This window comes from Camellia sinensis, chromosome 14 (assembly GCF_055761805.1).
Source record: "Camellia sinensis isolate YWXY chromosome 14, ASM5576180v1, whole genome shotgun sequence".
NCBI lineage: Eukaryota > Viridiplantae > Streptophyta > Magnoliopsida > Ericales > Theaceae > Camellia > Camellia sinensis.
The window spans coordinates 19,455,001-19,469,802 of NC_138974.1; the positions used below are offsets into that span (position 1 = coordinate 19,455,001).

At 36.0% G+C, this 14,802-nt stretch overlaps 1 protein-coding gene across 1 annotated transcript in view; it reads left to right on the plus strand.

The window, feature by feature from the left end:
* LOC114322390 (uncharacterized) overlaps window positions 1-14,802 on the plus strand; it is a 94,252-nt gene that overhangs the window by 12,395 nt on the left and 67,055 nt on the right. Inside the window, exons 6-9 of the mRNA XM_082906174.1 lie at window positions 147-229; window positions 342-448; window positions 5,505-5,657; window positions 5,742-5,806. Coding sequence (XP_082762300.1) covers window positions 147-229; window positions 342-448; window positions 5,505-5,657; window positions 5,742-5,806 — 408 coding nt within the window. The remainder of the gene's footprint in view (window positions 1-146; window positions 230-341; window positions 449-5,504; window positions 5,658-5,741; window positions 5,807-14,802) is intronic.

Below are 14,802 nucleotides of genomic sequence, written 5' to 3' on the forward strand. Positions count from 1 at the left end.
TCTGAATTTAGATGGTTAGGCCTATGCATAATCTTTTTTCTTGATGATTCCAAGATTTTTTTTTTCAAATGCTTTCTTGGTTTTTTCATGGGAAAAAAATTTAAAATATATATTTTCTCCTGCTTACCCTAATTTTCAATCTTTAGTTAGGGATCTTAAATGTTATTGAAGCTATGGAGCTGGCACCTGAAGTTGTGTATCCCCTCTATATTGCTGCTTGCACAGACTGGTATATGTTACTTTCATGTTGTACAAGATTTAATTTAATTTTTAATTTCATATTTTCCCATAAGTCTCATTTGTGGATTTTGACGTCATGTTTAATGGTTGTTCTGTTGAAGTCAAGAGGCTGTTGTTAAGAGAGGAGAGGAGCTTCTAAAGAAGAAGGCTTCTGGTGTAAATTTAGATGATGCAAACCTGATAAGTAGACTGTTTTTACTGTTTAATGGTATGACACATGTTTAGGTTTTATTTCTTTTTGGACTTCAACTTCCTTGTGTTTTTTTCTTTTTTCTTTTTTCCTAATTTAGTGCTTCTCTTTCTATTCTGTTCAACTTCATGCTTGATCCATATTTAAGCACTGCTGACATTAACAATTAAACAAGAACTCAAGGGAAAATTGACTGCTGATAATAATTGGTGTTCAACAAAGGTTTGAATTTCTTATGTTTGGAAAATAGTGGGGAAAAGGTAGGCATGTTTGTGTGTATACCAACATTTTAAAAGCCATTTTGAATTTCATTTAGTATACTGTGGTCACTTTGAGGCTTTAAAAAATTGTGTGATCTCATTAGGCATAGAACTCATGTGTCAAGGCTGTGTCAGTGATCTAACTTTTGCATCTTAAGTCTTAACTCATGAACATCTCAAGTAAAACTATGTTATTAGTTGAAGTATTAGACTATTAGTTTATTACTACGTTTCACTTATTTGGTCTGAATTGTAAACATGTAGCTTACTTTATCATTGATTATGGGTTGCTTTGAAATGTCTAATAACTTTTAATTTTGGTCAAGTTAATTTCATTTGATATTATTGTTCCCCTTCCCTCTCTCCCTTTACATTTGCGATGAAGCTCTGAATCTCATGGAGGTTTGAATTTGGATGGGGAAAAAGATGGAGTGTTGTTCTACTTTACACGGACTCGAGTACGGATATCGGGTGCGGGTGTGTATCTAAGGGTTGGACACTTCAAAATTAAAAATTGAGAATACGTGGATATGGAATCAAATTTGGATATGGGTACAAGAATACGTTAAATAGTTATTTTTTAAATATATGTATTAAATGAAGATAAGTTAAAAATAACTAAGGAATATCAGATTTTGTTAAAAAATAAATAACAAATAAAAATTATTTTAGGCATAAAATAAAGGGTAAACTACCGATAGATCCTAATAGTTGGAGTTAATTCCTATCAAGTCCTATTGAAAATAAGTTCTAGTAAAAGCGCCGCTAAAAATTGACAATTAGTGACTTTTTTTTTGTCACGATTTTTATAAATTATTGCTAAAACTTACAATTAGGCCTCATTTGGGGATGGGCTTTTTTAGTAACTTTTTTTGGCTAAAATATGATATAAAAAAAAAACTAGTATGTTTGGGATGACTTCTTGATTTTTTATCAAAAGATGTGCAAAAAATAGAGTGAAAAGGGAATCTTTGACTTTTTGGTATAGAGTTGTTGGTTTTTTGATTTTTTTTAGCGACTTTTTGGCTTTTAGGCTAAAAAAGTTTCTTCCCAATCGAGGCCTTAGTGACGTTTTTATGTGACAAATTTTTCAAATTGTCATTAAAACTTATAATTAGTGACATTTTTTGTAACAATTTTTAAACTATGGCTGAAAATTAACAATTAGTGACATTTTTTAATAGTGTTTAATGAAAAATGTCATTAATTATTATAAGACTGATTGGACAATAACTTCACTTATTAGGACCTATACGTAAGGCCCCCTAAAATAAATTATATTATATATGATAAAAATAAATTATTTTATGTTAGGCATAAAAATTATATTATATAATATAATATTTTTTTGGGTGAATAATATCATATAATATAAATTATATTAAAAGGAAGAGAGACAAAGAAAGAAGAGAAGACAATGATAGAAGAAGAGAGAAAAGAACACAAAAGAAGAGGAGACGAGAGTCGGCAGAAGAAGAGGATAGAGAGAGAGAGAGACCAAAGAGGAATCGAAGCCCTAGGGTTGTTTTCTGAATGGATTCGACTTCGTGAAGTTGGTTTTCAAATCTCCTTCGATTCAGTCGAGTTTGCAACTAGGGTTTGTGTTTCGATCTTGCTTTGCAACTCAACTTGCTTCGCAAAGGTGAGTTTTAGCTCCCCCCTCCCTCTCTCTCTCTCTCTCTCTCTCTCGCTCCATCTTTGAGTTTTAGCCATATCCGTTTGTATCTAGCCATATCTCGTGCCCATGCCCCGTGCCCGTGTCGTGTCGTGTCAACACGGGTACCTCTAAAAAACCAGAGAGTTCGTGTAACGTAGATGTTGTTGTTGGGCTTAGGTCTTGGGATTAACGAAAGCTCTGGTCATTTTGGATTGGTGGTCGTCTTCAAGAGGCTATCTCAAATCGGGCATGTTGTAGAAGCAGGTGTGGATTTGGGTTGTTGGAGTGCCTCTTCATTTGGAATGTAGGGACCTTTGAGGTCAGTATGTGGCACCTATTAGATACATTCCAATAGCAACAAAGGCTCTAGATGGGTTTTGATGGATGATTCGTTGCAAGCTGGGATGAAAACAACCAAAGTTTCTTAATGGGTGCTGAGGAGGATATAGGGGTTTAGCAAGCTTCTGGAGGTGTCCTGCTAGGGTTTTGAGAAGGAAGCCATCTATTTGTTGGAGGCTATTGAGGTGAAATGGCTTAACTCTTCACCTATGAAAGACTCGAGAAGTGGTCATTGAGGGTGCAGGTTGGATAAGGGAGTAGAGAAAAACTTAGAAATGGTCTATTAATTATGATGGACAAAGGGGACATGAAGGGGGTAGGGTGGTGAGCAGGGTTAAGGGTACTTTATGCTTGTCTTTGTGAAGTCAAGAGGGCAACAAAAATACTATTCTATATTTTCTATTTTTTATTTGTTCTAAAATTTCGCACTCTAAGAGGTCAATTGTAATCTATAGAAATCGAAAGTTTTTCATGGTTGATTTAGAGTTTTATTTTCAGGATGTGTCTTAAGAAGCAGAAAGTAACTTGTATGTTTCTGGTGGAACTTGAAGTCTATTCCTGGGGCACCTAGAAGTGAGTCTGGTAAGCGTAGAGAAATTGAGGAACTTCGTATCGGAATTTTTTGTCATATCGGCAGTGAGTCTTTGATTAAGAGTGTTTTGTCCAGTATTCCGACATATTTTATGTTAGTGCATGTGATTCTTGTGGCAATTGCGAGGCGGATTGAGAAGCTTCAACGGAATTTCTTATGGGGCAAAAAGGGGAGGGTTTCTATTATCACTTGGTGGCCTGGGATTGGGTTTGTTGGCCAAAGGAGGAGGGGGGTTTGGGGATTCAATGCTTGCAAGAGTTCAACATGGCTCTTATGGGGAAATAGTTGTGGCGGAAGGTGGTGGCGGCTAAGTATGGTTTGGGGTGTTGGGGGGTGGGGGAGGGTGTACGGAGAGCGTGGGGCAGTCTCATGGGCAGAGTTTATGGAAAGGCATGTGGCAAGGGTGGTTGGAGTTTTGGGGTTGGGTTAGTTTTAAGGTTGGTGAGGGGAGTAGGGTTCGATTTTGGAGGGATAAGTGGTGTGGTGAGGTTCCATTGAAGGAGAGGTTCCCTTTGATTTTTGATATGGTGGATCGGGAGGCTACTGTGGCATCTTGTGGGACTGGGCAAGGGAATATAGTGGTGTGGAATGTTCAATTGCGTCGTGATGTCCAAGATTGGGAGTTGGATCAATTGGTGGGTTTATTGGGGTTTTTGTATGGGCTGCAAGTTTGATGGGGTGGGGGAGGATGTTATGTTATGGGATTGTCCAAAGGCGGAAGGGGTTTTCACTGTGGCTTCATTTTATCGGGCTCTTATGGCAGGGGTAGTGGTTCCCTTTCCATGGAGGTATATTTGGGTGCTTGGGAGTCCTTCCAAAGTTGTGTTCTTTGTGTGGACGGCGGCTTTAGGTTGTATTTTGACGATTGATAACTTGATTCGATGTCGGCATATTATAGTTAATAGGTGTAGCATGTGTTGTAGGGATGTGGAGACGTCGAATTATTTTCTTATCCATTGTTCAGTTCCTTCGAGGCTTTGAATGTTCATTATGGCAACTTTTGGTTTGTCTTGGGTCTAACCAAGGACAATGGTGGGCTTGTTACATAGCTGGAGTGGTACGAGGGTTGGGAGACGGCGATGGAAGGCATGGTTACTTGCTGCTCATTGTTTACTGTGGCTTATTTGGCTGGTGCATAACATGCGGATATTCTAGGGGATTGTTCACTTGATATCATGGTTGGAAAGTCCGTTACTTTTGGTGCTTCATAGTTGGGTTCCACTTTTAGTTGAGCCAGATGTGTTTGCTTTTGTAGATTTTGTTTTGTTTTGCGTTTGATGTTTTGTGCCTTTCGGTTCCTTCTTTATTTATTTTTTTTAAGGAAATGAAACTAAATAGAATATTGTAAAAGGGTATAACGGTGTGTAATGGACCGTTATGGCTATTACGGTACCGCTGTGGGTGTTGCGTAACATCGAAACGGCCGTTAAATATGTGAATTTCCATCACACCGCTATAGCGGCCGTAACGGTTGGCGGTAACCACCACAACCGTTACGCAACGGTTTGTAGTCGCTTTTTAAAATCTTGATGCATGTATATAATTATATATATATATATATATTATATACTGAATTGAATTGTGAGTTTGAGATGGTGTAAAACTTGCTCAGTGGGTCATTGGTATGATATGAGGTCTCTTAAGCATGTGAGTCAGCTGTATGTTTGGCCTTTTCTGAATTATCTTTGAAGATAGACTGGATACTACTAACTGTAGTGACACACGCTTGCGTGCGCTTACGGACACACAAACAAACAAAAAAAGAAAGAAAAAAAAGAAGAAAAAGAGGGAAAGAAAAGAAAACGAAAGAGTTTTGACTATCACACCATTTTCTTGGCGTCTTTTAAGTTCTGGAATTCTGCTTAATCTAACGAGATTGTTGTTGTCAAGAGATTAAGATATCATGGTTGGAAATCTTTCCAGCCTAAAATGTCATTAATAGACTACTACCAAAAGGGATATAAGGTATATACATCTGCCATCATCTGGAATTTAGTGTTCTAAAGCAAGTTACATAAGCAATATTTGAGTTCACAATTCCAGCCTAAAACATCATTAATGAGTTCATGTAAGTGTTTCTGATAATTCTAATCAGTTAAATTATTGTGCATGTTGTCGGTCACCTTTTTACTTTGATTAGAATGACTTAGTGTCTAGAGATCATTTGCTCCCTATAATTTACTATAGCACATCTTGAGTACATAATTGATTTACATTTTTGTGCAGGTAATACCGAAGCTGAACGTATTGCTCCAGAATCTAGAGTCATTCCAGGCAATCCTGCTCTGAGGGCAAGGCTGATGTCTATTTTCTGTCGATCAATTACAGCAGCAAATAGTTTCCCATCAACTTTACAGTGTATTTTTGGATGCATATATGGTAAGCAGCATAAGTCCGTCCTAATCCCCATCTATTTCATTGGTATACAATGTTTGAATTTGTTCAAATTTTGGCATGTGATAGGAAGTGGTACCACCTCAAGGTTGAGGCAGATGGGAATGGAGTTCACTGTCTGGGTGTTCAAGCATGTAAGGACTTTATGTTTCATTTCTGATTTTTTTAAGCTACATAGTTAATTGCCATGTCCTTAATCCAGCATTTCTTCGGGGCATTTTTAGTTGTGTGTTTTTCTAAATGTTTAGTTGTCTGTTTCATTTCTAATTTTTTAAGCTATGTGGAATGTTTTATAGTCTGTTTTTTTGCAAATAAAAAATATAGAAACAAAGGTCTGCCTGAAAACTAATGAACATTAAAAACCAAATAAAATTTGAAACCCTTCTCTTTGTTCCCTTAAACATTTAGAAAATATTTAATTTATCCAAAAAAATAGTCACTTATATATTTAAATCTCTCAGTTTGAGATTCTTTAATTTTTCTGATGTTCTTATATTTCCTTAAAAAATATTTATATGCGGGGGTGAATCCTTCCTCAACTGCAAAAGCACCCTTTATATCACTAGGGTGCACACCAATAGCATGAAACGTCGAAGGAAAAGGCTCTAGCTTTTTTAGTTAGGTCATTGTAGAGACAGATATTTGTTATCCTTTCACATGGATGCATTTTGCTCATTCAAGTGTTTGACCTCTTCATTTTCCTTGATGACATCAGAATTGAGTTTGACACAATTATCCGGACAAGCATTTCAAACGTGAAAGCAAATGCTGAACTGCTGATAAAATTGTCCTTTTTGTGTTGGGTGGCATGCAAGGTTTCAAAAAGCGGTTGCGATCGCCGTAACGGTTGCGGTTGTGGGGTGTAAAAGCCGTAGCGTAATGGTTGCGGTGACCGGAATTGTGAATTTTTTTTTTTTAATTTTTCGCACAATTTGAAGAAAACTTATTGATATGAATATATGTATATATATATATATATATATTTAGAATCACATTTATTAGGGTTTAAAATAGATTTTGATAATTTTTTTTAATTTTTAGGGTAAATTACAAACACGCCCCTTGAGCTTTACTTAAATTATAAATTACCCCATGTGGTTCTAGAAATTACATTCTGCCTCTTAAGGTTTTTAATTTCATAACAAATAGGTTATTTTATTAATAAATCATCAAGTTAATTAACAGCTTTTAATAAAACCAAACCAAGCCTTAAGTCCTATCAAATGGGGTTGGCTATATGAATCTTTCTTCTTCATGCGACCCTATCAAAGGCCATTTCGTTAGTCAAATTAAGTAGATCCATATCTCTATTTATAACGCTGGCTAATGTTAATCCAGGCCTACCCCGTCACCTAACACTTCCATTTACCGTTACAGCATCACATCTCTTCACTATTGCTTCTGTTGGTCTTCGTTGAATATGACCAAACCATCTCAATCGATTCTCTCTCAACTTATCTTCTATCGGTGCTACTCCCACCCATTCTCGAATACACTCATTTTTAATTTTGTCTAGTCTAGTCTAGTCTAGTCTTGTCATACATTCACCTTAACATCCTCATCTCAGCCACACTCATCTTATTTACATGTTATTTCTTGGTTGCTCAACACTCCGTCCTATATAACATCGTTGGTCTAATAGCCGTTCTATAGAACTTACTTTTTAGTCTAGTGGGTATTCGTTTATCGCACAATACCCCAGACGCACTTCTTCACTGCACTATCCTGACTTAATCCTATGGGCCACAACTACATCAACCTCCCCCGCTATTGTGATAATCAACCCTAAATAACGAAATGTTCACTTTTAGGCAGTTCTTGGTTTTCAATCTTCACTTCTCCTGTGTTTTCATTGTTACTGTTACTAAATTTATATTCCATGTACTCTATCTTAATTACAGTTTTTAATAATGTTAAAATTTTATTTCAATTAATAATTCAGATAATTTTATTATTGTATAGGTGAACAGTTAGAAATTTCACTTTTTCAATTAATTCTGTTAAATAAAAAAATTTTGTCAGGGAGGTATTTGTAATTTTCTAAATCATAAGAGGCAATTCATATTTTAAGCAAACCTTAGGGGGTGTATTTGTAATTTACCGTAATTTTGAAGTATAATCCAATATATTTCCTATTTTCAAATCACTATGAGCTTTTTACATTTTGTTTCAATAGTTAATGACTTTAAGAATAATTAGTTTTAAATGTCTACAAATTATTTTTGACCAATACCTAAATTAACTAAATAAAAAATATTCATAATTATCAAATGAAATGATTATAAAAATAAAAATAAAAATAAAAATTGTGCCATAAGCAAAAATTATTTTTGAGGCACTTTTTTGGACAACACTTTACAGCTAACTAGGGCCTCGTTTGTGAACAGGCTTTTCTAGTAACTTTTTGATTTTTTGGCTAAAATAGGATATAAAAAAAACTAGTGTGTTTGGGATGACCTTTTGATTTTTTACGAAAAGATGTGCAAAAAGTAGAGTGAAAATTGAATCTTTGACTTTTTGGTATAGGTGGCTGGCTTTTTGATTTTTTTAGTGACTTTTTGGCTTTTATGCTAAAAAGGTTACTTCCCAAACAAGGCATTAATAAAATTATTTATAATTAAGTATTAAATGAAATGATTATAAAAATAAAAATTGTGCCATAAACAAAAATTATTTTTGAATTACTGATTTTATTTAGTTTTTTAAAGACATTTTTTAGACAACATATTACAGTAACAAAATAAAAAAATATTTACAATTAAATATTATATAAAATAATTATTAAAATAAATACAACCACTATTTATATATATTTTATTTTACATGCTAATGTAATGAAATAAAAATTAAAAAATTTTCTTTTTTTTTTGTAAGCTTTTGTTATTTATTTATTTTTTTTGGAGGAAAAGAAGCTATTCAGAATATTGTAAAAGAGTGAACGGACCATTACGGCCATTACGGTACCGCTACGTGAATTTTTTTCATTTTGCTATAGCGGCTTTAACGGGTGGTGGTAACCACCACAACCGTTACGTAACGGTTGTGACTGCTTTTTATTACCTTGGTGGCATGATAAACTATATTGACTGAGCAAAAAGCACAATGACAGTCTTCCTGACGTGTATGTACCTACCTGCATGTTTTGCATAAGTTTTCATATCTAAGATTACTAGGTTGTGATTCTTTCTGAGTAGTACACTACTCCATTGTTTCTCTTGTAGTCCCTTCTATAATTATTCTAATTTTGTCTGGCATTGTCAGTGGTTATGACCAACCATCATTCACCATATGCAACGTACTTCAACAAGGAAAAAGTATAATTTTTTTCTTTATCTGGTGTAGTCAAACATTTTTGACAAAAGCGCCTCTATTTCATGGATTAGTTGGATTAGCTGGTCTCCTTTGAATTTTGGATGAGGTGTCATTATGTTGACTTAGAAAATATGAGGAAGAAGAACTCCGAAAATATGAGGAAGAAGGAATATATTTCTGTTATATTCAAAACTTCTTATCTTACAAGACCAAATGACACTCCTTATATAGGAGATATTACAAACATCATTATAACCCATTATATGCCACTTACATATTATATACATGCCACTATCTACCACCAACACCACTATCATATTATATATATGCCACTATCTACCACCAACACCACTATCATATTATGGCCAAGTTTGGGAACACCCCAAAAAGCCAAAAAGCCAAAAAGTTACTCAAAAAGTTAAAAAGTTATCACTATTCACCAAAAGTCAACAATTACGGCTGCACAACTCCCAATTCTAATTTTCTCCTACAAATCAATTTTTACAATTTTTTATTACACATTTTTCCATAAAAAGTCAAAAAGTTAACACAAACATTCATATTTTCAACCTCAACTTTTTAGTCTAAAAAGACAAAAAGTGCACTTATTTAGTATTCCCAAACTTGGCCTATATACATAAACACAAATTTCCAGCACTCCCTCTCAAGCTGGTTTGAAGATATCTTCCATAGCCAGCTTGCTAGTCAGCTTATCAAATTGCTTCTTGTGTAGTCCCTTCGTTAGCACATCAGCTAATTGTTCACCTGTTGGAAGGTAGGTCATACAGATTATGCCAGCATTGATTTTCTCCTTGATGAAATGTTTATCCACTTCTATATGTTTTGTGCGATCATGTAGAACTGGATTATGAGCTATAGATATAGCTGCTTTGTTGTCACAATAGACCTTCATAGGTGTCGGGTGAGAAAGCTTTAATTCTTCAAGAATTCTTTTAATCCACATTATTTCACAGATTCCATGGGCAACAGCTCTGAACTCTGCTTCTGCTTCTGCACTACTTCTAGCTACCACATTCTGTTTTTTACTCCGCCATGTAACTAGGTTCCCACCTACAAAGGAGCAGTATCCGGATGTTGATCTCCTGTCTGTAACACTTCCTGCCCAGTCTGCATCTGTGTATACTTCAACTTGAAGATGTCCATGTTTCTTGAACAGTAAGCCTCTCCCTGGAGTTCCTTTCAAATATCTTAAGATCTTATAAACGGCCTCAAAGTGCTCTGCCCCTGGTGAGTGCATGAACTGACTTACCATGCTGACTGCAAAGGCAATATCAGGCCGCGTATGAGACAAGTAAATCAATTTCCCTACAAGTCGCTGATATTGTTCCCTCTCTTTGACTTCTTCAGCCTTAGCAGCTTGTAACTTCAAGTTAGGCTCGATCGGCGTCTCCACCATCTTACAACCAAGCATACCTGTTTCTCCAAGGAGATCAAGAACATATTTTCTCTGATTAACGAATATACCTTCCTTGGATCTTGCAAATTCCATTCCGAGGAAATACTTGAGGGCTCCCAGATCCTTAATGTGAAATTCTTTTGCCAGTTTCTCTTTGAGGGCTGCTAACTCTGCTTCATCATTACCAGTTAAAATAATGTCATCAACATAAACAATCAAAATTGCAGTTTTATTGTTTTTTGAATGTTTATAAAATATTGTGTGATCTGCTTGACTCTGCGAGAAGCCACAACTGATAACTGCCTTCCCAAAGCGTTCAAACCACGCTCTTGGTGATTGTTTGAGTCCGTATAATGACTTGTTCAATCTGCATACTCTGTCGCTTCCAAGTCTCTGCTCAAATCCCGGCGGTAGGCTCATGAACACTTCCTTTTCAAGATCACCATTGAGAAATGCATTTTTAATGTCAAGTTGATGTAGAGGCCAATCTGAATTTACTGCAAGAGATAACAGTACTCTGATGGAATTTATTTTAGCAACAGGAGCAAACGTCTCCTGATAGTCGATCCCATAAGTTTGAGTGAAGCCTTTAGCCACCAGTCTCGCCTTGTATCTCTCAACGCTTCCATCTGCGTTACATTTTATCGTAAACACCCATTTACACCCAACTGTTTTCTTGTCTTTGGGTAGATCAACTATCTCCCAAGTACCACTTCTCCTTAAAGCATTCATCTCCTCCATGACTGCTAATTTCCAATTCGGATCATCCAATGCTTCCTGTATATTCCTTGTAACAAACAAGTTGGAAATCCTAGATGTGAAAGCTCTATGGTTTTTAGACAGTCTTTGATAGGAGAGGTAATTTGCAATAGGATGTTTAATGCAATTTCGAAAACCTTTCCTAATTGCTATAGGAACATCAAGGTCGGAAATAGAAGGGATAGGATTACCTAAAATTTTGATGCCAGAACTCGGGTGGACATTCGGGTCATTAGGATGGACATTCGGGTCATTATTCCTCAGATGAAATCGCTTCCTAGTATAAACCTGAAGCTCAGGATTTAGATCATTTTGTAGTACTTCTCTCCCTAAACAAGAATCTTCTTGACTAGGCACCATAGAACTTGGTTCTCCTAAGTGATCATTATCAGACAGATGTGGTTTTTGTGTAGGATAAATGACATTGGGGAGCGGGATAGAAATATCCCAAAAACGGTCTTCTACTCCACTTGTCTCCCCCTGAAGAGAAGTGTTGGGGAAATAGGATTTTGTTTCCACAAATGACACATCCATACTCACATGAAATTTCTTGGTTTGAGGATCGAAACACTTATACCCCTTTTTGTTTGAGGAATAACCCAAAAAAACACATTTTATAGCACGGGGGTCAAGTTTTGAACGAAATTGACTGGGAACATGAACATAGGCAGTACATCCAAAAACTTTGACGGGTAAATCAGAAAACAACCTCGTGTCAGGAAAAAACGTTTTGAGACAATCAAAAGGTGTTTTGTATGTTAACACCTTTGTAGGCATCCTGTTTATCAAATAAGAGGCTGTTAAAATTGCTTCACCCCATAAATATTTAGGAACATGCATGTAAAACATTATAGCACGTGCTACTTCAAGTAGATGTTTATTTTTTCGTTCTGCAATGCCATTTTGTTGAGGGGTATCCCGACATGTAGATTGATGAAAAATCCCCTTTTTTTCCAAAAACTCACCCAACTGCTCATTGAAATATTCTGTTCCATTATCATAATGTAAAATACCAATTTTGGTTTGAAATTGGTTTTCAATCATATTGTAAAAATTTGTGAATAAATTTTTCACGTCAGATTTTTTATTCATCAAATAAATCCAACATAAGCGGGTATGGTCATCAATAAATGTAACAAACCATCTTTTACCAGAAAGAGTAGTGATTTTAGAAGGGCCCCAAACATCACTATGAATCAAATAAAAAGATTTGGAAGCCTGGTAAGGTTTTGGCAAATAAGTAGAGCGATAAAATTTTGCAAAAATGCAACTTTCACAATGAAAAGAAGAACAATCAATCCCTTTAAATAATTCTGGAAATAAATGTTTCAGATAAAGAAAACTAGGATGTCCTAGCCTATAGTGCCATAGCATTATTTTTTCTCGAACAGAGATTGAACTAGTACTATTAAAGCTCTGAGCTTTTTTATTACTAACAGGTACTTCATCAAAGTAGTAAAGACCATCAAGCATCCTAGCACGCCCAATCATCATCCCCGAGTTCTGGTCCTGAAATTCACAATGGGATTCAAAAAATGTAACACGACAATTAGAATCCTTAGATAGTTTACTGACAGACAAAAGGTTACAGGCTAAGTTGGGGACGTGAAGAACAACATTGAGATTAATTTTCTCAGTTAGTTTAATAAATCCTTTTCCTGCAATAGGTGAAAAACTGCCATCGGCTATTCTGATTTTGTCATGACCAGAACAAGGGAAATAGGTACTAAATAAATGGGAAAAACTAGTCATGTGATCGGAGGCACCGGAATCTATGATCCACAGAGTGAAGTTTAGGCAAGAGAAGGCTTTAGGATTTCTACCTGTTTGTGCCAACAAAACACTAGGAGTACCGGATGAGGAGTTGGATTTTATCAGCTTTAAGAGTTGATCAATCTGCTCTTTGTTGAAGGGACCTGAATCGGCTTCATTAGCGGTAGGAAAGCCACGATTCTTCTCTCCTTGTTTGCTGCTTTTCCAGTTGACAGGTTTGCCATGGATCTTCCAACGCGTTTCGCGTGTATGGCGAGGCTTGTTGCAAAAATCACACCAGACCCGTGGCTTATCATCAAACCTGCGCTGGTAATTTGCAGCCTTGTTGGCCGCAGCATCGCTAATTAAAGCAGAAATTTCAATTGATTCACCAGTACCTTTTTTCTTAAGCATGACGCTCCTTCGGCTCTCTTCCCTTCTGACTTCGGCAAATACTTCGCCAATGGATGGGAGAGGAGGTCTGCCAATAATTCTTCCTCGCACTTCATCGAACTCAATGTTGAGGCCGGCAAGAAACTTGTAAATACGGCTGTCTTCCACAGTTTTCTTATGGTGGTTGCAGTCGTCAACCGATTTCCATTCGTATGTGTTGAAGATGTCAAGATCCTGCCACAACCTTTTCAACGAATTGAAATATTTGGTGACAGAATCATCTCCTTGACGAATCTCTCCCAACTTCAAAGTTAATTCGAAAACTTGAGATTGATTTCCTAGGTCAGAATACATCTGACTAACATTATCCCACAATTCTTGTGCTGTAGTATAGCACATGTAATTAGAGCTTATATCCTCCTCCATGGAATTGACCAACCATGTCATAACCATGGAGTTTTCAGCGTCCCAACTGTCGAACAGCGGATCATTAACAGCAGGAGCCTTCTTGTCACCAGTGATGTAACCGATCTTTCCTTGCGCACGGATATACATCCGGACAGATTGTGACCAGCGGAGAAAATTATCACCATTTAGGTGGATGGTGGTGATTTGGACAGAGTGAGAGTTGGATGTTTTCACCGGAATGGCAGCGGCAGGGGTTGAAGTGGTTTCGGACGTGACTTCCGACATGGCTATGACGGTTTTAGGGCTGCTGTGTTTTTTGTTGCTCTGATACCAACTTAGAAAATATGAGGAAGAAGAACTCTGAAAATATGAGGAAGAAGGAATATATTTCTGTTATATTCAAAACTTCTTATCTTACAAGACCAAATGACACTCCTTATACAGGAGATATTACAAACATCATTATAACCCATTATATGCCACTTACATATTATATACATGCCACTATCTACCACCAACACCACTATCATATTATATACATGCCACTATCTACCACCAACACCACTATCATATTATATACATAAACACAAATTTCCAGCATGTTGCTAGCTGTCAATGCCTTGTGCAAGCTTAATTGACATAACAATGATTGTCTTGTGGGCAAGGTTTCAAAAAGCGGTGTTACGTAACGGTTGCGGCAGTAGGCGCTACCCGTTACACCCGCTTTTGCGGGGTGATGAAAATTCACGTGTAATGGTTGTTTTAGCGTTACGTAACGGCATGTTACACACCTCTACAATATTCTAAATAGCTTCCTTTTCAAAAAAAAAAAAAAAAAAAAAAAAAAGCTTACAAAAGAAGAACGAATAGTCAAGTGATCTAAACTCAAAGAAAAAACCTTGTATGATTTTTTTTTTCTTTATAAGTTATTTTTTAATTTTTATTTCATTACATTAACATGTAAAATAAAAAATATATAAACAGTGATTGTATTTATTTTTATAATTATTTCATTTAATATTTAATTATAAATATTTTTTATTTTGTTACTGTAATGTGTTGTCTAAAAAATGTCTTTAAAAAAAATAA